General features: G+C 38.5%; 2 protein-coding genes and 1 pseudogene across 2 annotated transcripts; all 3 read right to left on the reverse strand.

Annotated features, from left to right (window-relative positions):
* LOC109679919 (cancer/testis antigen 55-like) lies at window positions 1–27,789 on the reverse strand. The gene is made up of 5 exons (XM_074062206.1): window positions 27,657–27,789; window positions 23,874–24,064; window positions 10,876–10,951; window positions 941–1,053; window positions 1–195 (listed from the first exon to the last, which is right to left on the reverse strand). The coding sequence occupies exons 1-5, from the start codon at window positions 27,787–27,789 to the stop codon at window positions 1–3; spliced, it is 708 nt and encodes a 235-aa protein (XP_073918307.1).
* On the reverse strand, window positions 16,577–17,100 carry LOC109674302 (calmodulin-alpha-like). Its single transcript, XM_020151296.2, has one exon. The coding sequence runs from the start codon at window positions 17,036–17,038 to the stop codon at window positions 16,589–16,591; it is 450 nt and encodes a 149-aa protein (XP_020006885.1). The 5' UTR covers window positions 17,039–17,100; the 3' UTR covers window positions 16,577–16,588.
* On the reverse strand, window positions 27,150–27,247 carry LOC141420084 (U6 spliceosomal RNA; annotated as a pseudogene).
* Window positions 27,790–27,810: the final 21 nt, after the last annotated feature.

Here is a 27,810-nt window from a genome sequence, read left to right on the forward strand (position 1 = left end):
CTACTGCGACATTTGCACTGGGGTCATGGAAACCGCTCTCCAGGTATAGCAGGACTGAGCGCTCTCCACTATGACCACATTGACAAGGTCATGTAATTGAGGAACGTATCCAGGAGGAAGTTTCAGAGAATCCAAAGTGAAAAAGATAGCATTGTCCACCACCCCATGTCTTCCATGTATGCTAGTAATGCAGACCTGCGATGAGAAAAGATGAAAATTATTGTAAGCAAGCATATCCATTGTAACAGGTCTCTCACTTCCTCACTCTGGCTCTAACCTGCAGATCGCGTCCCCCATCACTTATTCCCAACCTGCTTGGCACATTGCTAATGCCAGGGTTGCTTTGTAAACATGTTTGTGCCCAGATTCCACATCACACCAATTAAAACAAAATCTCTGGGAATGGGTCCTGGATCTCTGATAAGATATCTAGCTTTAAATATCACTCACAATGGCTATTAACCTCTAATTAGGGTTGAGAGGTATACTAATATTTTTCCTACTTCCTTGGTCATATTCCAGGCTCATTCCTTTGATTTTTTTATTGTACAAAATGCATTTAGTTTACCAACTCATATTCCGTTTCCACTACCAAAATCATACCAGCTATTACTGGTATCCTCAAATCCCACTTCACCATTTTTTCCCAACAATTCCCTGAAGCCCAAATGCTCTCTACTTTTGTTTCTCTTAGAACATTTAATACCTCCCAAATAAGCTTCATAATTTAGATCTTAATTATATTCATGTTCTACATTATTCTCTAATTATTTCTTTCAGAACTGCAGTCTTTTCAATGAGAAAATCAGTTCCCTTTTGGCAAATAACATATTTTATTTTAGGTTTACCAACACACCCAGTAGAATTCTGGGAATCAGAAATTATCACTAAAGAAGAATATGCAGAAACAAAGGACAAGTACAATGTGCAAACAAAATACCTCATTCACATGCTTGTGTGCCAGAGGCTTCACGGAGATGGCCTTTCTGTTCTGTGTGCCTGGCTGGATGGAAAATTCAACTTCTACCAGGTCACCATGATAAGGCTCAAAATCTAAATCAATCACGGAGAGAAATCAAATTGGAATAGGTTTTTTTGGTAATGTTCTATTTCATAAGTTACTTTGACATAATCCCTAAAATAGTTTCTACTACATCCTAGATACATTTTGAGTATCTTTTGTGGTACTGGGATTTGAACTCAGGACCTCACACTTTCTAGGTAAGTGCTCTACCATTTGAGCCACTTCCCCAGCTCATTTTGAACATTTTAAAGCAGTTAACTTATAAATTGTCCTGTCAGAAAAAGGAAGTTTGTAATCCTTTAGTCATTGATTCTTCTCTACTAATTTGACTAAGTCAAATGAGGAAAAGTGTCAACTGTGCATTACCAATGTCTTTAATGAGTAGCAAAGGGCTGATTAGACAATTGGTCATATATACAACTCCTTTTGGAGAGGCAGTCAAGTACATAGGTAAGAGCACAAGTTTGAACACGGCTTTCTGTTTCCAAATCTTGAAACTGCCACTTAGTTTGCAAACTTCATCAAGGTACTTAATCTCTCTTGACCCCAAAATGAGAAGCATAATACTAGTACTTACCATCTAGGTTTGCAGGGACAATTAATCAATACATATAAAACTCCCACAATGGTACCTGACACCTAATCAGTACCAAATAAATGTTGATTGCATTAGTAGTAACATTTGCAGTAGGACATGTTGCTACAGAAAGAAACAATTTCATCAGGTGTTTTGGATAAGTAATGAATACTACATATTGAATGTCTTACAGTTATAAACAAATATTTACATATTTTGTAATAGGTATCAGGAGAATTTGGAGCAAATGTAATTCTCTCAAACAATACTACTTAAAATGTAAATCGGTATGACCACATCAGAGAACTGGCAATATCTACCAAATTTAAACATTTCTGCACAACATGACACAGAATTTCCTAGTTCCTTCATAGTCTTTTCCTTGTTTCTGTTCAATTCCATTATGACTAAATTTTAGTGTCCTCCATTTTTGTGTTGGTACTGGCATTTGAATTCAGGTCTTCATGCCTGCTAGGCAGGCACTCTATTTCTTGAGCTAATCCTCCAGCCCATTTTATTTCTAAATTTTAGAATAACCTGTGACATGCATTGAACCTCCTCTCTCTTGCTCTTTTACATTTTTCTCTTCACATTCCTTTCCTGTGGCTTTCTGTGATATTCATAGGCTGAAAACTCCAAAATGTATGTACCTGAAGTTCTAATCAACCTCAGATTCATATTTCCAAATGCTTACCCAAATCATTATGCCCGAGGCTGAGTTCCTGCTATTCTACTCATGAACCTTACTTTGCTTCTCATGAACCTTACTTTGCTTCTCATGAACCTTATTTTGCACATCTGAAAACTGGGACCTCTTTCTTTACTGTGGTCCAAATTTTAAAAAACCTGAGGACTAACTCATGACTCCTCTTTCCTTCACGTGTATCAGTAGTTGAATGATGTCAAATTCACCATCCAATACTTTCACATCTACCTCTACCTCCAGGATCAAATCAGCCTTACCTTTTACTAACATTGTCTAAGTCTCCATCACTCTTTAGGACTATTGCAACAGAACCCTAACCTGTCTTCCAAATCTACAATCCACTTAATATCACAATGTTAAATTGAATTAAACTTGGCCTAAATCAGACTCCATACTTGGCTGGTAAATTATGGCCTAAAAAAAAGCCTCCTTAGTCAGTGAGCTGCAACATAGCTTGAGTTGTAATTTGTAACCTAACAAAACAGTATACCTTGGTAACCAAGCAATTGAGCCTCAGCCAATCATAGCATCTGAAACCTCAGCAAACCCAGGCTGAAGGTTGCCAAATTATACCCAGCTATGGTAAATACTGTATTTCACCAATCAGGCAATCTCTGTACTCATTTCTTACGTTGTTGGTTATAAATGTAGCTCATCATATCACAAATAGAGGCATTGTGAGCCATCTTTGTGTACAAAATTCTCATAGTTATAGAATCTTTTTCTTGCTAAAATAAGTGTTGTTAAATTTAACTGATCTTAGGATTTTTTTTTCAGCAACAGAATTGCTTACACCCTCTCTAAAAGCTAAATCCTTACAATGACCTATAAAGCCCTATGTGGCTCAGACATTTACTCTCTTTTTTCAGCTCTTTACTGAAATTTTACCTTTTCATAAAATCTTCAGTGGACACACTATCTAACATTTCAACCTCTAAACTCAACTATCTAAAAATTTCAATGGCTCCTTAGATTTGTATTTTTCCATGAGCTAAGACTCAGCAGTTTCAATTCCAGTCCTAAATACATTATCTATAATAATAAAACCAAAGGTCCACAGACAGACTTGTACAAAAATGTTCTTGGCCTCTTTCTTCATAATAGCCAAAAGCTACTAAACAGCCAACATGACCTTCAAGAGGAGAATGGAAAAACTGTAATACATTTGATATAATGAACGATAGACACATACAAAAACATATGCATCTAAAAATATTCTTCTTAAGAAAAAAAAACTCCTACATAAAAGATTATGTGTGTCTGATTCCATTATATAAAATTCTCAAAAGGACTAATTAAATCCATGGTAGGGAAAAATAGAACGTTTGTTTGCCTGGATGATGTGAACAGGGATTGAGTAGGGAAGGGCATGAGGGCAATGTTTCAGGGCATGCACTTGTCAAAACTAAAAAACACAAACAAACAAAACTGAACAAATATTTATCATAAGAATTTTTACACCCAGGCCTAACCTCTTGGGTCTCATTGGTCAGGTCTAGCCACTTGCCACAACATGCCAAACAAAGAGACAAGTAATGACAGAGAAAGATGTAATTAATGAGACACAGGCATACTGCGGGTAGAAGAAAGGTATGAATTTTGACCTATCTACCCTCATAGACATTTGCTTTAGGTTTAAATAGGAGAAAGAGCTGGGGTTAGAGGGAGAGATAGGCATATTTATTAATCAGTCCTAGTCACAGGTGTGTTCTAGTGGTCTTAGGTGGCTGTCACAAGTCGTCAAGCTCATTGTCTGAGGATTGGTCAGGTTGGGCCTTGTTACAATAAGTCATTGCGGACTGGTAGGTGATCTTTGTCCATTGTCCTGTCCTTTCTGGACTCCACGATGGCTGCAAAGTGACTGCAGGATAAAACGACTCAAGGCAAAGGGCACAGACACAAATGGAAGCTAGAATGCCAAGCTTTTATCTTGTTTTCAGTTAACTTATGGCCCAAGTAAGGAGTCAGTGCTTTTTAGCAAAAGCAGCTTTCAAGTACCTGTTATATACTGAACTTGAGTTGTTGATATAAAAATGAAACAAAGCAAGTTGACCTCATCATTTTGTCAAAACACAAACAAAAACAAAGCCCTTTAGGCACCTATAAAATACCCAATCATACAATTTCACCCACTTTGTGACAGCATTCAATTTAAACCTATTTCCCTCTTCCTTTGACCCTCCCCCAAATCACCCTACTACATCCCAAATCCTATAATAGGCTCTTTCTAATATGTTTTTACTGAGCTATAACAGGTTCCCTCACTGAAATAAGTAATAAACCTAACTTGATCTATTGTCTGGAGAGCATTCACAAAGTTAGGAAAGTTATTTCTAGCAGAGGTTAAATATCTCTGCCAGAAAATATGAATGCTATTGTAAATTCAGTTTTTTTTCCTTTTATTATTCATATGTGCATACAAGGCTTGGGTCATTTCTCCCCCCTGCCTCCACCCCCCTCCCTTACCACCCACTCCGCCCCCTCCCTCTCCCCCCAACCCCCTCAATACCCAGCAGAAACTATTTTGCCCTTATTTCTAATTTTGTTGTAGAGAGAGTATAAGCCATAATAGGAAAGAACAAGGGTTTTTGCTGGTTGAGATAAGGATGGCTATTCAGGGCATTGACTCACATTGATTTTCTGTGCATGTGTGTTACCTTCTAGGTTAATTCTTTTTGATCTCACCTTTTCTCTAGTTCCTGGTCCCCTTTTCCTATTGGCCTCAGTTGCTTTTAAGGTATCTGCTTTAGTTTCTCTGCGTTAAGGGCAACAAATGCTAGCTAGTTTTTTAGGTGTCTTACCTATCCTCACCCCTCCCTTGTGTGCTCTCGCTTTGAACATGTGCTCAAAGTCCAATCCCATTGTTGTGTTTGCCCTTGATCTAATGTCCACATATGAGGGAGAACATACGATTTTTGGTCTTTTGGGCCAGGCTCACCTCACTCAGAATGATGTTCTCCAATTCCATCCATTTACCAGCCAATGATAACATTTCGTTCTTCTTCATGGCTGCATAAAATTCCATTGTGTATAGATACCACATTTTCTTAATCCATTCGTCAGTGCTGGGGCATCTTGGCTGTTTCCATAACTTGGCTATTGTGAATAGTGCCACAATAAACATGGGTGTGCAGGTGCCTCTGGAGTAACCTGTGTCACAGTCTTTTGGGTATATCCCCAAGAGTGGTATTGCTGGATCAAATGGTAGATTAATGTCTAGCGTTTTAAGTAGCCTCCAAATTTTTTTCCAGAGTGGTTGTACTAGTTTACATTCCCACCGACAGCGTAAGAGGGTTCCTTTTTCCCCACATCCTTGCCAACACCTGTTGTTGGTGGTGTTGCTGATGATGGCTATTCTAACAGGGGTGAGGTGGAATCTTAGCGTGGTTTTAATTTGCATTTCCTTTATTGCTAGATGTAAATTCAGTTTTAAAGTCACACTCTGGAGATAAAATTATTTGTTTTGCAGTGCTAATACAAATATAAATTTGGAACAAAGCATCATTGTAAACATTCATCCTTAGAAATTAAGAAACCGATAGAGTAGACATGTTCTTGGGATTGGTTTGAGTGCAAATATAATTTATAACTGCATACAAATATGCTATTATATTCAATCAATTCAAGTTGAAGCTGTAATAATCATGATTTATAAGATGTGTATATGTACTTATTATTCAAAATCACCAAAAAATTCTAGGGATTGAATGCAAAAGAAATTCTGACTTACCATGACCACACTAGTTTTCTCTTTTCTTTGTCCTGTTGAAACAGATTTCAGGCATACCTGACCCTCTGAAGGACTACTGTGTAAATCAACCCAACTGCCCAAGCATGAGAGTGATTTTTTTGATGAAGTCTTTCAGTTTTTGTTACAGTTAGAAAATCAGTTGGAAATCTTTTTTTTTTTTTTTTTTGTGGAGTTTTACATCAAATGCAAGGCCTTGAGCAAGTTACACAAGCACAAGCATTCCTTTGGGTATATCCCCAGGAGATGGATTGCTGGATCATATGGCAGGTCTATATTTAGATTTTTAAGAAGTCTCCAAATTTTTTTCCAGAGTCTTTGTACTAGCTTGCATTCTCACCAGCAGAGGATTAGGGTTCCTTTTTCCCCACATCCTCACCAACACATGTTGGTGGTGGTGTTTTTGATGATAGCTGTTCTAACAGGGATGAGGTGGGATCTTAGTGTGGTTTTGATTTGCATTTCTTTTATGGCTAGAGATGGTGAGCATTTTTTCATGTGCTTTTTTGCCATTTGAATTTCTTTTTTTGAGAAAGTTCTATTAAGTTCAGTTGCCCATTTTTAATTGGTTCATTAACATTAGGAGAGTTTAGTTTCTTAAGTTCCCTGTATATTCTAGTTATTAGTCCTTTGTCTGATGTATAGCTGGCGAATATTTTCTCCCACTCTGTGGGTGGTCTCTTCACTTTAGAGACCATTTCTTTTGTTGTACAGAAGCTTTTTAATTTTATGAAGTCCCATTTGTCCATCCTTTCTCTTAGTTGCTGGGCTACTGGGGTTGTATTGAGGAAGTCCTAGCCTATAACTATTAGTTCCAGAGTGTTTCCTGCTCCTTCCTGTAGTAACTTCAGAGTTTCAGGTCTGATATTTAGGTCCTTGATCCATTTTGAGTTGATACTAGTACAGGGTGATAGACATGGCTCTAGTTTCAGTTTCTTGCAGATGGATAACCACTTTTCCCAGCAACACTTGTTGAAGAGGCTGTCTTTTATACATCATATGTTTTTGGCACCTTTGTCAAAAATGAGGTGGGTACAGTTGTGTGGTGAATAATACTATTTTAAAGTCCAACTATAAAGCCAATCTGTCAATATATAAATACTTCGAAACCAGGTTTAGAGTTGGGGGTATAGCTGAGAGGAATAGCACTTACCTACCTTGTGAGAGACCCTTGCTTCCATCTCTAGCACTACAGGTCAAAAAATGGATTTAATGTTAATCAGTTATAACATCCTCTTTAGTCTTAAGAAAGTCTTAGGCTAGACAATGGAAGATATGATTACTCCAAGTATAGCTTAAGCTACAGGAGAGTTTGCCCAAAAGAAGCTATGGTCTTTGGTAGAAGTGTAAAGACACAGCCAACCTGCAAGCCTGGCAATGAGATAGCTAGGGAATAAATATCTCAACATCTCCCCTCTCACCACAATGTTCTGCTTGTGCTTCTCATTATCTAAATTCAACCATCATAATGTTAGCAGCTAAAAACCAGTATCTTTAATGACTTTATTAGTCACTAAGAGGCATATTGAAACAGGGAAGCCATCTTAGACCGAGTAAGATGCTGCTATTGGTCAAGGCAAGACCCAAGAGTGTTGGATACCAGGCATGGACCTTGGGCTGGTAAATATTGGAAGATGCAAAGTCTCTCCAAAGTAGGAGCTTGCAAAGCTCTCCTATTCTCATTCTTCCCACATCTCCTTTGAAGAAAACAACCTGTTGTGACCACATACCAGCTCCCTGATGCAAACTAGATAAAGTACTAGAACTGTTTGGAGACTCCCTGATGCCAGATTAATCAATAGCTATAGATAAGGTGTCCTGTGTGCTCTGACAATCTCCAGACCAGATGTTTTCTAGTTAACCTTCAACAAGCCTGAAGAAAATAACCCACCAGACTCCATTCCTTTTACCTTTGATCAAAAGAATTGCTGACGTATATTTCACCTGATTCCTTCCCTTGCACTGACCTATAAAATAAACACTCTAGCTTGGTAGGCATTCACGTGTCCCACCAGGAATGTGCAGCCCTCCTGACCCCAGCTCTGTGTCTTTATGTCTGTGTGTCTTTATTTCTCATTCCACGTCGCTCCCAGTTGGGTTCAGCAGCTTAGCCACGCACAAGAGAAAGCCCACAAAGTGATAAGAAGGCTACATAAAGCTTCCTTTTAATTTTTCAAGTGAGTACTTGAAATAGTTTATTCTGAAAAGCAAAGAAATAACCTTATTTGTGGTCCCAGGCTTCTAACTCAGGATACACAGGCTGAGGCAGGAGGATAATAAACTTAAGGCCAGAATGGGTTACATTTCAAGTTCAAGACCAGCCTGGACTACATAACAATACTCTGTCTCAAAAAAATACATACTCAACCCTTCTATCTCACACATTCTACAAATACTCATCTACCCTTTATTCCTCAAATTACCTACAATTGCTTGTATTCGTTTATACCATTCCATTGGAACTGACCACACCAAGGTTCTTCGATAAAATTCAATCTGATAGTCTAAACTATATATTTAACACAGGATCAGATTCTACACCACCTGGATCCTACTGGCATTGACAATTATCTTCTCATACCATCCCTCGTTTGAGTCATACCACACATACTCAGCACACTGCAGCCATTCTGTCCTCCCTTCAATTTCTAGAACATGCCACAAGTTTTTCAAGACTGTTACATTGGCTCTTCCTGGTTTAGAATATTTTTCCCCAGCTGGCTCCTTATTATCCTTCAGGTCTCAGCTCAAGTGAGAGGCCTTCCCTGATCAGCTGTCTACAGTAAGCCCTACCCCCGCCCCAGTTTTCCTATCACTGTACCTTGTGCAATCCTGAAGAGCAGAGCTTTTGCAGGGGAGGGAAGCCTTACATGCTGATTGTCAATAATCTGCCATATTAGAATGCAAATGTTATGAAAACAGTACCAGTGCCTATAATCCTAGCACTTGCAAAGCAGAAGCAGGAGGATTCTGACTTGGAGGCCAGCCTGGGCTATGTAGCAAGTTCCTGACCAGTCTGGATTACATAGTCTCAAAAAAAAAAAAAGAAGAGATATGGCCCAAGTGGTAGAGCTCCTTCTTTGCAAGTGAGAAGCCCTGAGTTCAAACCCTAGTCTCACCAAAGAGAAAAAAAAAGGGAGGAAGGCTCAAAACAGTACATGGAACAGAGTGAGGTACTCAAATATCTGTCCAGTGAATAAGGAAACAACATATATTGATTCCCCATTATGTGAGACAAAATTAACATAATTTTTCCTGGTTTTCTTCTTTTAGTTTCCCTTTTTGAAAATGGAACTGTGGGTTTTTTTTTTTTTTTGCCATTTTCACAACCAGATTCATAATAGCTATTCTGACAATTCTATGTATGACAAGTTACTAGTTAAGAGCTCAAGACTTCTTGTACTTTTCCAGTGATGGGCATCAGCAGGACTTCCTTTTTTAGCCACCTCTCTCTCTTTTACTCTACAGAGAGCTATTACTCTGACTGACTCAGTTTATTTTGTATACATTAAAACTTTCACCTATGCCTGTGTTTCTATCCTCTCCCTATACATCAGGTACTTTTTCTATCAGTCCTTCCTGCTCTCTTCTGCCGCTTCATTCATACCTTTGTCATTATTAACCTGTCCAAGCATCCCCATTGTGAGAAGAAGGTTTCAGTAAGACTACCATTGATGGTGACTTTCTGTTGGCATGGTTACAGAGATTAGGAAATTACTTTGGAGTTTAGCATTCAACATACCTTTCCTCACAGAATTGAGGATTTATGATGAAACAGGTCATAAAATTCAATCATTTTGGGAGACTTCCTGGGATACCAACTAAGGTCAAGTTTTAGCTTTTACATCCAAGAAAAGTAAACTAGAGAGCCACTTTGTGTGGCTGAGACAATGTCTCCCTTTGTCCCTATGTTAAATGGCAGCTGATTAGGGTTGAACAGGTACAATTTTTTTTATTTCTATACATCTTTCAAAATCCAGCCTGGCATGGATTGCAAGGACATGGAGTACAGCTCGGTACCATACTCAGTCCAGGCAGCCTTCCCCAATTCTCCCCATATTGGTCAGTCATGCTCATTGCTTTGCTCAATAAGATTGTCCTCATCATGTCATTTTAATGTATTCACACGTCTGACTCTCACAATTAGACTATGAGGTCTTTACAGGCAAGGCTTAATAAAATCTTCCTTATTTTGTGTTACCCCTATCTAGAATTCTCCATTGTGCTGAGTTAAATTCAAATACAATTTTTAAATTAATGAATTATTGCTTTAGGCATAAAACAACAAAAATGTTATATCCAATAATCACAAATAGAATTCAGCAATGGGCACACACACACATGGAAAAGTACAAAGCTATCTCTAAGTCTTATTTTAAAGCATTTGAACAGGAAATAAATAGTATTCTTTCATACTCTTAATACCATTAGTTAGATTAGAAACCCAAAACCTACATGGACAAAAATTACAAAAATATTAGTAACTACATCCAATAGGTGCAAAAATAACAGCATACGTTTTAAAAACATCATGTATCTCTCTGTGTTGTACATTATTTTCAAGCTCCAAGGGTTCACCTCAAACATAGCAGGCAAGTATATTGCAGAAGTAGTTCTAGTACTAAAATTCTCTCATCAAATAAATCTGTTCCAAATTTAACCCTGGAGATGATGCTTTTAACCACCTCCAAATCTAATTGATTATATTGATAATATTTTTTAAAGAGTAAAACTGAATTTTAAATTTAAAAAAATGTAAATTGTACCTGTACAAATAACATTTAAAGAGAAGTAAGCTGCATGATTAGTGTGGTCAGTACCACCCACTGCAGAGGTAAGAGTGTCTGGAGATACATCCACTCTGGTGTCTGATGGTTCATCACAGAAAGCATCCACCTGGAAGATAAAGAAACAGTTACTTCATAACAAAAGTTTTAAAAAGCACAAATATTGAGATTGCTGATGTTCAAGAGTTTTGAGCAACTCTCATAAACATTGGTGAATATATTTCAGTTGACAAGCACATCTTGACATGAGTTGATAAAATAATGCCTGAGCTTCACAGCTTTTTTATTTATTTATTTATTTTTATTATTCATATGTGCATACAAGGCTTGGGTCATTTCTCCCCCCTGTCCCCACTCCCTCCCTTACCACCCACTCTGCCCCCTCCCTCTTCCCCACACCCCCTCAATACCCAGCAGAAACTATTTTGCCCTTATCTCTAATTTTGTTGAAGAGAGAGTATAAGCCATAATAGGAAGGAACAAGTGTTTTTGCTGGTTGAGACAAGGATAGCTATATAGGGAGTTGACTCACATTAATTTCCTGTGAGTGTGTGTTGTCTTCAAGGTTAATTCTTTTTGATCTCCTTTTCTCTAGTTCCTGGTCCCCTTTTCCTATTGGCCTCAGTCGCTTTTAAGGCATCTGCTTTAGTTTCTCTGCGTTAAGGGCAACAAATGCTACCTAATTTTTTGGGTGTCTTACCTATCCTCACCCCTCCCTTGTGTGCTCTCGCTTTTATCATGTGCTCAAAGTCCAATCCCATTGTTGTGTTTGCCCTTGATCTAATGTCCACATATGAGGGAGAACATATGATTTTTGGTCTTCTGGGCCAGGCTACCTCACTCAGGATAATGTTCTCCAGTACCATCCATTTACCTGCGAATGATAACATTTCATTCTTCTTCATGGATGCATAAAATTCCATTGTGTATAAATACCACATTTTCTTAATCCATTCGTCAGTAGTGGGGCATCTTGGAAGAACTGGCTAAAACAAGAGATGAGGGGATTTTGGGGGGTGGATGGAAATGAGTGGCATTTTGATTGTGGTGGTGGTTACATGGATGTACAGCTTTGTCAAAGCTCATTAAATCCTACATTTAAAACAACAACAACAAAACAGGGCCAGCCAGTATCAAATAAGCATAAACACTATATTTTCTACATGTTAAGATCCTGACCTGGGTACCAGTGGCTCATGCCCATAATCCTAGCTACTACTACTCAGGAGACAGAGATCAGGAGGACTGCAGTTCAAAGCTAGCCCAGGCAAATCAAATAGTTCACAAGATCGTATCTCAAAAAAGCCCATCACAAAAAATGGACTGGTGGAATGGCTCAAGGTGAAGGCCCTGAGTTAAAGCCCCAGTACCACACACACACACAGGGCCAGGGGTGTAGCCTAGTAGTAGAATTGCTTGCCTTGCAAGTATAAGACCCCAAGTTTGATTCCCAACACTGCAGAAAAATCATAAGACTATTCTACTTCTTATTACACATGTCAAAAATTTATAGCTTTGTTGATTTTTAAAGTTATAGTGGCAGCTTATAAAAGAATATTCACATGCATGTGTTTGTATAAATTAATACAATACTGATAAAAGGGAGCAGAGACATGCATAATATAAATTTAACCAAATTCCACATGTTTCATGATATTGGTAAGTCAACAAAAGGTATAAGAATATTGTGCATATTATTCTTGTGTTTATGAAAAGAGGGCTTCTATTTCTAAAAGTTAAAAGTGGGTTGGTGGAAAAGCTCAACTGGTAGAGTGCCTGCCTAGCAAGTATGAGGGCCTGAGTTCAAACCCCAGTACTACCCAAAACAATTTAAGGCCCATGTAGTGGTGTGCACCTATAGTCCCAGCCATTCAGGAAGCTAAGGAAGGAGTAATGCTTGAACCCAGAAGTTCTGAGCCAGTTTGGGCAACATAGTGATGCTTCATCTCAAATTAAATTTAATGTAAATTTAAATTATTTACAACTATAAAATAAAAATTAAAACAACAAAAAGGTGTCATGTCTGAGCAATGAAAGTTGTCCAGGAGTGCAGGAAGGGTGAATTTTGTTTTCCATGTTATCTCTTTCCTAGAATTTGAATTATTTATGTATGATTTTATACATATATGAAACATTTCAAATTTAAAGAATTCAAATGCAGTTGGCATTTACTATCTAAATAAAAATGATTACGTATGTCTCAATTGTTTAAGAAAGGCACATACTTTAAAGCAACTGAGGCCAATAGGAGAAGGGGACCAGGAATTAGAGAAAAGGTTAGTTCAAGAAGAATTAACTTAGAAGGTAACACACATGTACAGGAAATCAATGCGAGTGAACTCCCTGTATAGCTATCCTTATCTCAACTACAAAAACCCTTGGTTCTTCCTATTATTGCTTATAATCTCTCTTCAACAAAATTAGAGATAAGGGCAAAATAGTTTCTGCTGGGTAGCGGGGAGAGTGAGGGGGCAGGGGGGTAAGGGAGGGGGCAAGGGGAAGGGGGGAGAAATGAATGACCCAAACATTGTATGCACATATGAATAAAATAAAAATTTTTTTAAAAAGGCACAAAGAAGAGTTCTGTAAGTTTGCAATCTTCCATATTATATAAAAAATATCCACACTGTACTATATGGGAAGAAGAAATCAGTTTGAAAATACAATATATAAACATATTGAGAACAATATAAAACTACCCTAAAATTAAAAGCTCACTTTAAAAGTTAAACAAATAATTTGAATAAAATTGGTTGTTAATAGCAGAACAAGAATATTAAAAATTGGGGAAAAAGTAGAAAATATATAGAATCTGTTCAAAGAAAAGTATAAAACAATTCCAAAGCATATAAAAGGAGAGAGACATTCTTAGGGCCGGGATCTGTTATTATGTCTTTTCTCCTTAAATTAAATCTATAAATTTAAAGTTATCCCAACTTTAAATATCCCAATACATTTTTTGTTGGGATTTTTGTTGTTGTTGGGATTGGGAGAACAACATGGTGTTTTTCAAATTGACAAAGAAAACTCAATATGTCGGAATATGCACGAAAATTCTCAGAACGTAAATAGGAGTGTTCACAGAGAAGCCAGGCTACCAAACATTGAAATATGCTGTAACGTTTCAATAGTTCAAACCATTTGATCATACTTGCCAAAGATAACAATCTTGTGATATTAGGCTGCCCCCACAATTTCAAATGCTATGAGATTGTGTTGAATGACACAAGTGGCATTTGAACTCAGTAAGGGAAAAGTGGACCTTTGCATTAAACATATGGGGCAGTAAACTATTAGCGAAACAAGATCCGGATCCTTCTTTCTTTAAAAAGATTGTTTGTACATTTATTCACATGTGTATACATTGTTTGGGCCATCTCTCCCCGCTACCACCGGACCCTACCCCCTCGCTTCCAGGCAGAACCTGTTCTGCCCTCTTCTCCAATTTTGTTGAAGAGAAGAAATAAGCAATAATAAGAAAGATATGGCATTTTTGCTAGCTGAGATAAGGATACCTATACAGAGAGATTCCTAGCATTACTTCCATGCACAAGTGTTTTACAACCTGAATTGGTTCATCTCTACGAGACCTCTTCACTTCTTCCTGGTCACTTTCCCATATTGACCTCTGCCAGTTTAAGATTACTATATTCACTCCTCTACAGTGAGCACATCAACCACATTCAAGTTTTAGGTTTCCTTCCCTTTCCCTATTCCTCCTGTACTTGTTCTCCCCTTAGTGTGTGACCCATGTCCAATATTACTGCATTTGTTTTAGGTCTAAAGTCCGCATATGAGGGAGAACATACGATTTTTGGCCTTCTGAGCATGGCTAACTTCGCTTAAGATGATGTTCTCCAGTTCCATCCATTTACTTGTGAATGACAAAATTTCATTCTCCTTTGTGGCTAAAATTCCATTGTGTATAAATACCACATTTTCTTAATCCATTCATCAGTAGTTGGGCATCTTGGTTGTTTCCATAACTTGGCTATTGTGAATAGTGCTGCAATAAACATGGGTGTGCAAGTGCCTTTGGAGTAACCTTGTTGCATTCCTTTGGCTGTATCCCTAGGAGTGGTATTGCTGGACCATATGGAAGATCTATGCTTTTTTTTTTGGTGGGACTGGGATTTGAACTTGGGGCTTTGCACTTGCAAAGCAGGTACTCTATCGCTTGAGCCATGTCTCCAATCCCAATGTTTATTTTTTAAAGAAGCCTCCATATTGTTTTCCAGAGTGGTTGTACTAGTTTACATTCCCAGCAGCAGTGTATGAGGGTTCCTTTTTCCCTGCATCCTTGCGAACATTTGTTGTTGGTGGTGTTCTTGATGATAGCTATTCTAACAGGAGTGAGGTGGAATCTTAGCATGGTTTTGATTTGCATTTCCTTTATGGCCAGAGATGGTCATGTGTTTTTTGACCATTTGGATTTCTTCCTTTGAAAAAGTTCTGTTTAGTTCAGTTGCCCATTTCTTTATTGATTCATTGATTTTGGGGGAGTTTAGTTTTTTGAGCTCCCTATATATTCTGGTTATCAGTTCCTGTCTGATGTATAGCCAGCGAATATTTTCTACCACTCTGGGGTGGTCTCTTCAGTTTAGAGACCATTTCTTTTGTTGTACAGAAGCTTTTTAATTTCATGTAGTCCCATTCGTCCATCCTTTCCCTTAGTTGCTGGGCTGCTGGAGTTCTATTGAGGAATTCTTTGCTTATACCTATTGGTTCCAGAGTATTCCCTGCTCTTTCCTATACTAACTTCAGAGTTTTGGGTCTGATATTAAGATCTTTAATCCATTTTGAATTGAAACTAGTACAGGGTGATAGGCATGGATTTAGTTTCAGTTTTCTGCAAGCAGATAACCACTATTTCCAGCAACATTTGTTGAAGTGGCTGTCTTTTCTCCATCATATGTTTTTGGCACCTTTGTCAAAAATAAGGTGGACATAGCTGGGTGGATTCATATCCGGGTCCTCTATTCTGTTCCACTGGTCTTCATATCTGTTTTTGTGCCAGTACCATGCTGTTTTTATTGCTATTGCTTTGTAATATAGTTTGAAGTTGGGTATTGTGATATCTCCAGCATTGCTCTTTTTGCTGAGTATTGCCTTGGCTATTTGTGGTCCCTTGTTTTTTTTTAATTATCATTTTTTAATTGAAAAACAAATATACAACTTGGAATGGATTTGAGGCAAATTGTGCCAGAAGCAGATTTTAAGTGGCTAAAACAAAGTTTAAAAAGCAAGTAACAATAAAAGAAAATGTTTCTGGTACAAGACCAATAGTACAAAAACATAGTGTACAAGTACCTGGATAATACAGCCATTTTGCAATAGTGCAACTTTTAAGTACATGTTGTTGACTGTCCATAGTCCACGCAGAGTTACAACTCCACACTTCAACAACAACATGCTGACAGTTCCTAAAAGTACTTTAAAAAAAGGCATAACCCAGATGTTCCCTCATTTGAACAACTCCATCTAAGTTTAGATGTGCAGAAGGGCTTAGATATATCCAGAGTAAGCCACATGCAACATGTTACTTGATCAATTTTCTAAAATAAGGTTTCAGGACAATGACAGTAAAATAAGGGAAGAAAACATGGAGGAATGAAGTTCTAATTACTATACATGCATATTTTTTTGACAGTAGGGGAAACCTTTTACAGATAAGTTACAAAGAAAAGGCAAATAAACAATTTTGTACGAGAAATTTAAAACATTCTGTACATTCTGTACAGTGTCTTCACATTGCTGTCCTCATTTGTTCAAACTCTTCATAGTTTACTTGCCCATCACCATCAATATCTGCTTCCCTGATCATTTCATCAACCTCTTCATCTGTTAACTTCTCTCCAAGGTTTGTCACCACATGGCGAAGCTCTGCTGCACTAACATAGCCATTGCCATCCTTACCAAACACACGGAATGCTTCTCTAATTTCTTCTTCGCTGTCTGTGTCTTTCATTTTTCTTGCCATCATTGTCAGAAATCCAGGAAAGTCAATTGTTCCATTACCATCAGCATCTACTTCATTAATCACGTCCTGTAACTCTGCTTCTGTGGAATTCTGCCCAAGAGACCTCATTACAGTTCCCAATTCCTTTGTTGTTATAGTTAAATCACCATCCTTGTCAAATAGTGAAAAAGCTTCTTTGAATTCTGCAATCTGCTCTTCAGTCAGTTGGTCATCCATGCTGCAAGCGCTACCGGTTCCCGAGACGCGATCACACAACCACTCAGCTTGCCAGCTCCACTCGGACTCTTGAGGTCCCTTGTGCTTCCAAATGAACTTTAGGGTAGATTTTTCAATCTCTGTGATGAAAGTCATTGGGATTTTGATGGGAATTGCATTAAACATGTAGATTACTTTTGGGAGTATAGACATTTTTACTATGTTGATTCTACCAATCCATGAGCACGTGAGATCTCTCCACCTTCTGTAGTCTTCCTCAATCTCTTTCTTCAGGGGTTTGTAGTTCTCCTTGTAGAGGTCTTTCACATCATTTGTTAAGTTTACTCCTAGGTATTTGATTTTTTTTTAGGCTATTGTAAATGGAATTGTTTCTAGTATTCTTTCTCAGTTTGTTCATTATTGGTGTATAGAAAAGCTAAGGATTTTTGTAAGTTGATTTTGTATCCTGCCACCTTGCTGTAGCTGTTAATGGTGTCTAGGAGTTTTTGGGTAGACTTTTTTGGGTCTTTAAGGTATAGGATTGTATCGTCTGTAAATAGGGATATTTTAACAGTTTCTTTACCTATTTGTATTCCTTTTATTTCTTCTTCTTGCCTAACTGCTCTGGCTAGGAATTCCAGGACTATGTTGAATAGGAATGGGGCTAGTGGGCACCCTTGTCTTGTTCTTGATTTTCTTTGCTTCTGTTAATGTGGTTTATTACGTTTATTGATTTTCATATGTTGAACCACCCCTGCATTCCTGGGATAAAGTCAACTTGATCGTGTTGAATGATCTTTTTGATGTGTTGTTGAATTTGGTTTGCCATTATTTTCTTGAGGATTTTTGCATCAATGTTCATTAAGGAGATTGGCCTATAGTTCTCCTTTTTGGAGGTGTCTTTGCCTGGTTTTGGGATAAGTGTAATACTGGCTTCATAAAATGTGTTTGGCAGTTTTCCTTCCCTTTCTATTTCGTGGAACAGTTTAAGGAGGGTTAGTATCAGTTTTTCTTTAAAGGTCTGATAGAATTCAGCAGAGAATCCATCAGGTCCTGGACTTTTCTTTTTGGGGAGACTCTTGATTGCTGCTTCAATTTCATTTTGTGTTATAGATCTATTCAGGTGATTAATTTCCTCTTGGTTCAGTTTTGGATGGTCATATGTATCTAGAAATCTGTCTATTTCTTTAAGAATTTCAAATTTATTTGAATATAAGTTCTCAAAGTAGTTTCTGATGATTTCCTGGACTACATGGTGTTTGTTGTTATCTCCCCTTTTGCATTCCTGATTCTACTAATTTGGGTTTTTTCTCTCCTCATTTTAGTCAGGTTTGCCAGGGGTCTATCGATCTTGTTTATTTTTTCAAAGTACCAACTTTTTGTTTCATTAATTCTTTGTATGGTTTTTTTGGTTTCTATTTCGTTGATTTCAGCTCTTATTTTTATTATTTCTCTCCTTCTATTTGTTTTGGGATTTGCTTGTTCTTGTTTTTCTAGGAGTTTGAGATGTATCATTAGGTCATTGATTTGGGATCTTTCAGTCTTTTTAACATATGCACTCATGGCTATAAACTTTCCTCTCAGGACTGCCTTTGCTGTGTCCCATAGGTTCTGGTAGGTTGTGTTTTCATTTTCATTGACTTCCAGGAACTTTTAAATTTCCTCTTTTATTTCATCAATGACCCATTGTTCATTAAGTAATGAGTTATTCAGTTTCCAGCTGTTTGCATGTTTTTTGTCTTTACTTTTGTTATTGAGTTCTAGTTTTATTGCATTGTGATCAGATAGTATGCATGGTATAATTTCTATTTTCTTATATTTGCTGAGACTTGCTTTGTGTCCTAGTATATGATGTATTTTGGAGAAGGTTCAGTGGGCTGCTGAGAAGAATGTGTATTGTGTAGAAGTTGGATGAAATGTTCTGTAGACATCAGTAAGTCCATTTGATCTATTGTATATTTTAGATCTAGGATTTCTTTATTGATTTTTTGTTTGGATGACCTATCTACTGATGATAATGGGGTGTTAAAGTCTCCAACAACCACTGTGTTGGAGTTAATATATGCTTTTGGGTCCTTCAGGGTATGTCTGATGAAATTGGGTGAGTTGACATTGGGTGCATATAGGTTGATAATTATTTCCTTTTGGTCTATTTCCCCTTTTATTAGTATGGAATGTCCTTCTTTATCTCATTTGATCATTGTAGGTTTGAAGTCTACTTTGTCAGAGGTAAGTATTGCTACTCCTGCCTGTTTTTGGGGGCCATTGTCTTGGTAAATCTTCTTCCAGCCTTTCATCTTAAGCCTATGCTTATTTCTGTTGGTGAGATGGGTCTCCTGTAAGCAACAAATTGTTGGATCTTCCTTTTTAATCCACTTCATTAAATGGTGCCTTTTGATGGGTGAATTAAGTCCATTAATATTAAGTGTTAGTACTGATAGGTATGTGGTGATTCCTGTCATTTAGCTGTCTTAGTTGTTTGAAGGTTTGATTCTGTGTACCTAAGTTGAGGTTACACTCTACTTTCTTGCTTTTTCTTTTCCTGTAGTTTGGTACTGCCTGTCCTTTCATGATTATGTTGGGTTTCACTTTCTGTGTGCAGAATCACTTGAAGAATCTTTTGTAGTGGTGGATTTGTGGTCACATATTGTTTTAGTTTCTGCTTATCATGGAAGACTTATTGCTCCATCTATTTTGAATGATAGTTTTTCTGGATAGAGTATCCTGGGGTTGAAGTTATTTTCATTCAGTGCCTGGAAGATCTCGCCCCATGGTCTTCTTGCTTTTAATGTTTCTGTTGATAAATCTGCTATGATTTTGATGGGTTTACCTTTGCATGTTGTTTTTTCTCTCTTCCAGCCTTCAATATTCTTTCCCTAGTTTCTGAACTTGTTGTTTTAATGATGATATGTTGTGGGTTAGTTCTATTTTGATCTGGTCTGTTTGTTGTTCTGGAGGCCTCTTGCCTCTGTATGGGAATATCTTTCTCTAGATTTGGGAAATTTTCTGTTATTATTTTGTTGAATATATTATGCATTCCCTTTGCTTGCACCTCTTCTCCTTCTTTGAAGCCCATAGTTCTCAAGTTTGGTGTTTTGATGGAGTCATTGAGTTCTTGCATTTTCTTTTCATAGGTCTTGAGTTGTTTAATTTTTTTTCCTTTAATTACCATTTCATCTTCAAGTTCTAGATTCTGTCTTCTGTTTGTTCTATTCTGCTGGATTGGCCTTCTGTTTTGTTTTGCAATTCTGTTTCATTCTTTTTTCTGAGGTTTTCCATATCCTGGGTCATTTCCTCTTTAATGTTGTCTATTTTTGTCCTGAGTTCACCTATCTCTTTATTAATCATGTTCTCTGTTTCACTTTGGTGTTTATACAGTGCTTTTATGGTTTCCTTTATTTCTTCTTTTGCTTTTTCAAATTCTCTATTTTTCTTATCTTGGAATTTCTTGAGTGTCTCCTGTACATTTTGGTTGACCATATCCAGTATCATCTCTATAAAATTCTCATTGAGTACCTGTAGTATTTCTTCTTTTAGATTGTTCTGTGGGCTTCATTGGGTTCTTTGGCATGGTTTATCTTCATTTTGTTGGAGTCTGGATCTGAGTATCTATTTTCTTCATTCCCCTCTGGTTCCTGTACTAATTTTTTGCTGTGGGGAAACTGGTTTCCCTGTTTTTTCTGTCTTCCTGTCATTAGTGTTGTTATTTTCCCTGTACTGTGTGGGGTTAGGTATTTTCTGGCTTGTAATAATAGCACTAGTGATATTTAGAATGGAAGGATGAGAGGAGATGGAAAGCAAAGAAGTTAAAGGAAAAGGGAAAAACAAAGAAGTAGAAAAAACAGAACAAAGAAACAAACAAAAAAAGTTTCAAAGATAAAAACAGGGAGAGACAGTGTACTAATCAACTGTAAGCTAAAAAGGCATTAGAGCGATAGAGAGGATTGAAAATAAAAAATAAAAAGAATAAAAGTAAAAAATAAGTAAATGAAAGAATATATATATAAATAAAATAAAATAAAAAATAAATAATAAATTAAAAAAAATCTCCAAGTTCAAATGCAACAAAGTTTCAGTCTTAATAATTTTGGTGTTCATCCCTCAGCCTCCAATCCTGGAGATGGTGCCTCAGTTGTTGTTCTGTAGTTGTCTCATCAAAGGGGAAAAATAAAGTAGAACAAAACTGCAGAAAGCAAAAAAAAAAAGGAAAAAAAACCCGACAAAGTGTCCCATGTTCAAATGCAATACAGTTTCAGTAAGTTTTACAGCATGCAAGTGTAGTTTGGTTGTTTTCTCTTCAAAGGTAGGGAGAGAGAAAAAAAAGAGTCTGGAGACAGTTCTGTGACTGGCTATCTGCGGCTGTGGTTTGGCTGCCTGCTGCTCTCAGCCTGTTGCTGGAAGCTTTATTTATGCAGATCTCTGGGGTGAGCTTAGCACTCACCTGGCCCCCGCAGGCTTTGTTTACTCAGAGTTCTCCTGTGCACGAGCCTCTGCTACAAGCTTTCCCCTTTCCAAGCACACTGGAGGAGGTGACACTGCACCCACTTTCTCAGGCCTGCGTGTTTATTTACAGTTCATGTGGGAAGTGTGTCTTCCCCCCTCTCCTGTGGAGTTTTCCTTCCACCGCTGCTTTTACAAGCTTTCCCACTCCTGATTGCTGGGCGTGTGCTGCTGCTCCTGCTGGCCAGCATGTTTGTTTACAGCTCATGTGGGAAGTAGGTCTCCCCACTCTCCTGTGGAGTTTTCCTCCCTCTGCTACTCTCACAAGCTTTCCTGCTCCTGGTTGCTGGGTGCGCGCTGCCGCTCCCGCTGCCACTCCCACCCTCTCCAGCCAGGCCTGGCTTGTTTATTTACAGTTCTGGGAGGGATTCCCCTCCCCCACTTCAGTGTTCAGGGTGCCCCACACTCTTTGCAACATGTCTTTATTGTTCTTATTGCTTATTACTCAGTTTCTCTTTTTTTCCTGTTTGGGGGTCGGTCTATCCAGGGGGCTATGCTGATCTGGCCCAGGGTTGTCTGTGGGAGTACTGCGTACTGCTTAGCTCACCTTGTCCACGTCTTCCCAAGCCATCTGGGCTCGAGAATCTGGCGGTGGCCCGGGGGCCCTCCTGATTTCTCCATTCAAGGTGAAGTGGAGATGCTCTGTGCAGGCTGGAGGTGTGGAGGGGTCAAAGTTTTGCCTCTTCTCGGTGGCCTTGCCTGCAAGGTGTGTGTCCAGCATCTCTCCAAGATTTCACTTTAGGAGGCTCACTTTCTGCTTCCTCCCTCTAGCTGCCATCTTGGAATCTCCTGTTCATTGTTGATGTATAGAAAGGCTACCAATTTTTGTGAATTGATTTTGTATCCTGCCACATTGCTGAAGCTGTTTGTGGTGTCTAGGAGTTTTGGTGTAGAGGTTTTTGGGTCTTTGAGGTATAGGATCATGTCATCTGCAAACAGGGACACTTTGACAATTTCTTTACCTATTTGTATTCCTTTTATTACTTCTTCTTGCCTAATTGCTCTGGCTAGGAATTCCAGGACTATGTTGATTAGGAGTGGGGAGGGTGGGCACACTTGTCTCATTCCTGATTTTAGGGGAAATGGTTTCAGTTTTTCTACATTTAAGTATGATGTTGGCTATAGGTTTGCCAAATAGACTTTACAATGTTGAGGTACTTTTCTTCTATTCCTAGTTTTCTTAGAGCTTTTATCATGAAGGTGTTGAATCTTATCAAAGGCTTTTTCTGCATCTATTGAGATGATCAAGTGGTTTTTGGTTTTGCCTCTATTAATGTGCTGTATTACATTTATTGATTTGCATATGTGAACCACCCCTGCATCCCTGGGATGAAGTCAACTTGATCATAGTGAATGTGGATCCTTCTTTCAATTGCTTAACTTAAATCAATTCCAGAAAGACTGAATATTTAGATATAAACAAATAACTTTCAGAGTAAAAATCTAAGTGATATTTGTGTGAATTAGGAATTATTAAAGACCACTGTAAGAATTCTTATTGAACTCAAAAGCCATGTAGATTAGATGGATGTGTGTATAGCACATATAAATTAAACTCCATAAAACAAAGCTGAAAGGTGACCTTGGAAGAAATACTTACAAAACATTCATACCACAAATGTCCTAACAAAGCTCTAACTTTCCTAACAAATAGATCTAATGTCTCTGACAAATAATTAATTTTAAGAAAAGCTGCTCTACTCTCAACAACAAACTTAAAGAAATGCAAGTAAAATTATGAGGCTGCTTTTCACTTCTTAGATGGTCAGAGATTTTAAGGATTGATGGGTTTTCCATTCTTGCCAAAACTGACAAATAGGCAGTTTCATACACAGCTGATGACCAGGTCAATTAGCACAACAATAATAATAAGCATAATTTGAGTATACACATTAAAGTAGTAAATATTTGAACTGAGGTGCTGCCTGCACAACTCTGTAAATGTACTAAAATGTCATTGAGCTGTACTTTTAAAACTGCCTGTAGAAGGCAAATTACACCCCAATAAAGATATTTTTAAAAAATTATTAAATGCATGTCTGTTTATTTAACAGTTACACTCCAACAAATATAGAAATGCATTAATTGGGTGAAAAAAGCAAGTTACAGAATAATATAAAAGTCTAATAATTATCACTGTTAATTACATTTTAAATGCTGGAGAACAGATGATAGATATACAAGTCATACTTTTATCAACAGATAGCACTACAAAAATAAAAATGGATGTCTCATACATTCCCATAAGTTAGACTTTAAATTCCAATCCACATTCACTTTAACAGGTCACCTCAGAGAAGTTGAAAAGATAGGTTGAAAGAACCCAAGAATATAAACAGTCCCCAATTCACACAACTCTTACTTTAATTGCTGCCAATTCATGAGATGTTTCATCTTCTTCCACAACTGCAATAACTTTTTGTCCCACTTTCAGAGGCACCTTGCCAGTAACAATATTAATATTGAAGAAGATGGAGTCATCAATCCATCCATAATTACTGCAGGAGCTTGTCACAACTCCTTGCACAGTTTTTAACTTGCTATCATCTAAAAGATGAGTAAATAAAAGGTTATATTAATTATTTTTCAGTGTACTCACACAGTAAAAATAAGCAGTACCAGTGGAAATAAAGTGAGCTAGATTTGAGATACAGGTGGCAATGACAGTAGAGAAATAATGACTACATATGCAGGGTCTGGAGGCAGAGTGCCCAGGTTGAAATTCTGGTTACTTCATTACTCTGTACAGCATAGTGACTCCCTGCCCAAAGCAGCTGGGTGCTGAATTAAAGGGCCCTGGCTCTGGGGCAGGACTGCCTGGCTATAATCCAAAGCTCTTCCCCTTATCATCTTTGTAAGCACAAGCACACCTGTTAACCTCTCTGAACTTGTTATCATCTATAAAACCAGGACATTAACAATGTCTTCTTGGCTGAGGATGGAGCTCAGTTGTACAGTGCTTGCCTAGCATGTACAAGGCCCTAGGTTCCATCCCCAGACTGCAAAAAGAGGAGAAGGAAGAGGAGGAAGAGGAAGAAGAGGAGAAGGAGGAGGAGAAGTAGGAGGAAGAAGAAGAAGAAGAGGAGGAGGAGGAGAAGGAGGAGGAAGAAGAAGAAGAAGAAGAAGAAGAGGAGGAGCAGGAGAAAGAGAAAAGGAAAAAAAGAAGAAAGAAAAAAAGAAAGGAATAATGTGTGTTTAATGGGGTAATTAAAATATTAACTGTAAATGGCTTATAACTGTGAATGTCTCCCATGGGTTAGCATGTAAGCAGTAGTTGTTAGTCCCATCTGCATCTAGAAAACCTCTAAACAACTATTATTGTTATACAATTTCATCATTATCAGCATCCAAAGTAGCATCTGGAGATTTTTAAACATTTCACCAGATAAAGCACAAAACAAGATGTGGCAATTAAAGTCCAGCCCAAATGTGCACCCAGATCACTCTGGTTTATTTATTTATTACTAAACAAACACAGCTCAGTAGGGTTTTTTATGGTTGTTACATGTTTTTTTTTTGTTTGTTTTGTTTTTGTGGTGCTGGAAATGGAACCCAGGGCCTTATACATGTTAGGGAAGTGCTCTACAACTGAGCTAAACACCCAGCTGTTGGTTGTAATTTTTGACTGAACAAACAATACTCTCTGGGTATATGAACCTAGAGAGTCAGCCTGCATATCTTGGTGCTGTGAACTTCACAGTGAACTGCCTTAGTCACCTCCCCAAAGATCTGGGTAAATAGACAGGATGGCCAAGAGAAGTCTTTGTCATAATGGATTAAAGAATTAGAAGCCAAGAAAATGTTGAATATTTGAAAAAACATCAAATCAAATTTGTTAGCTGAAATCATGAATTACCACAAAATGGAAGGGACATAGGAGACAACTGCCACTCAGGCACATGAAAACTGCCCCAATTACATCCACATAATGAGAGGCAGCAGGAAATTCCTTAACTTCTCAACAGAATTAGCACTAGAAGGTATCAAGGATTTAAGTTTAGTCAAAAAATGCAGCCAAATCACTAGGGAGTTTGTTTTCATCTGAACAAGCATAAGTGGTATTTTGGGATCTGACCCCAGACAGTCAGACTGCAGAACTGAAGCGCTGAGCCTCAATGCCACAGCTACCTACTCAACAACTTGGGTAGACTGAAAGAATGACTGAAAAAGTCTTTATTAGATGATGAAAATAAAAATCAATAAAATCTGACAAATTGAAAAAATGCGTTAAATTTGTTGGTCGCCTTATATTACAAAAGAAAAGGGACATAAGAGACATCTGCCACTCCGTCAAGGAAACTTGACAGACTATGTTTCCCACCAGACAAAAGTACAGGTAATGCTGGATGCTGCTCTGGGAGGTTTCAGCTAAACACAAAGAACGGCCTTCTCCAGCAAACATTGCTAAGAGCCAGCCCCGCTCTACCCTGGGGGTCTACACTCCTCCAAAGAAGCCAGGAGATTCCAGTGCCAGGAAGGCAGGTCCCTGTTCTGGCTGAGAGTTCAGTGGTGACCAAAGGGGAGTCTCTTGTCCCTTCCCACTCCCCTCAGGAAGACACCGATTCTACTCTTGTGGAAGGCTGTTGGCTCTGAGTGTGGTGTGTGAACTCTGCTGAGTGGCAGACTAGCTGTGGGCCCTCTCTTTTCTGTTGGCCTCCCTGACTCAGCTGTGAATTGACACGACAACACTAGGACTTCTCTCCTTAGACTGTTCGTGGGTATTAATGACATGCAGGCCTTAAAATCCTTAGTACCGTGCCTGGCCCAGACAAGTGCTCAACACCTATTAGAATGAATATAATTCAGAGCAGGACACCTGCCCACCCAGCAAAGGTTGTCACGATTCTCACTAACAAAATGCAAGCCTTAAAAAAATTCCAATTCCCAAGCACTCAGTGCCAGATTCAGGACAAGTGTTTAGGACACAAAGTGAACAAGTTAAACGTGGTCCCTACCTTCATACTGTGGCAAATATATGACTCTTCACTTGGCTGCTGTTATGGTTTGGATCCTAAATGTTCCCCTCAAGTTAATGTGCTTAACGCTTGATCCCCAAGCAGAAGGGTTCAGGGATGAGGGCTCTAGGAGGTGATGATCATTGTGATGGCTCAGACCTCTTTGATGGACTAATTCATTTTCAGATTCATAGTTTAATAGATTTGGGGTGAGGGGTTTTTCATAAAGTGAGTTTTCTCTCTGCTTCCTGGCTGCCATGAGTTGAGCAGCTTTGTTTAGTACATGCTCCCTACCATAATTTTCTGCCTCACCACAGGTCCAGAAACAACTGCATTGAGTGACCACTGACTGAAACCTCTGAAACCATGTGCCAAAGTAAACCTTTCTTTCTTTAAGTTGTTTATCTCAGGTATTTTGTTATACTGACAGAAAGCTGACTAACATAGGCACAAACAAACATCTCCTTGGGAAACAAAATTCAACCTCAAATATGAATATCCACTACTGCTATAAATATAAAGAGGAATCTTGCTATAATCCCAGAACTCGGGAGGCTGAGGCAGGAGGAGTATGAGTTTTAGGCCACACTGTGGGGGGGGGGAAGCGGGACAGAGAGAATAAAAATAAATGATGAGAAAAGGAACCTACTGTACATTCACTTGACTTCTAATTTTTTTAAACTATGGAACACATCAAGCGTGTCATCCTTGCACAGGGGCCATGCTAATCTCTCTGTCGTTCCAATTTTAGTATATATACTGCTGCAGTGAGTGCTTCATTTGACTTCAAAACAAAGTAAGTTCCAAAGGTATCTGGAGAAATAAATGCTAGGGTGGGACACAGTCCCCCAGGAATCCTCTTTTTTGGTGTTTTGAGAGAGGGTCTTGCTTTGTAGCCCAAACCGACCTTAAATTTGAGGTTGCCCTAACTCCACCTCCCGAGTGCTGGCATTATAGGTATGTACCACCACGTGCAGCCCAGGGACCCTCTTTGCTTCTACTTCAACACATGAGTCTATACAAGTCCATCCATGGGGGGACGGGGGGGGGCTGGGAGCAGGGGGGCAGGCAGGGGGAGGAAACTTAAGGACTTTGAGATGGCCTACCACCACAAGGGGGCGCCACCTTAAGCATGCAGAGCCCTTCTAAATCCCGGAAACCACAAGACCTCAGGTGAGGCATACCTTTATGGGCCGGTTCCTTGGGGGAGGGGATAAGTGGGGTATCTTCCAAGAGTGTCCGATGCTGCTCCCTCTCTGCCTCCGAGTCCGCTCTCCTGCCAAAGAAGGCACGAGCTCTGGAAATGAGTCGATGCATAGCCCTGTCTTCGCTGCAGTC

The sequence above is a fragment of the Castor canadensis genome, chromosome X (assembly GCF_047511655.1).
Source record: "Castor canadensis chromosome X, mCasCan1.hap1v2, whole genome shotgun sequence".
NCBI lineage: Eukaryota > Metazoa > Chordata > Mammalia > Rodentia > Castoridae > Castor > Castor canadensis.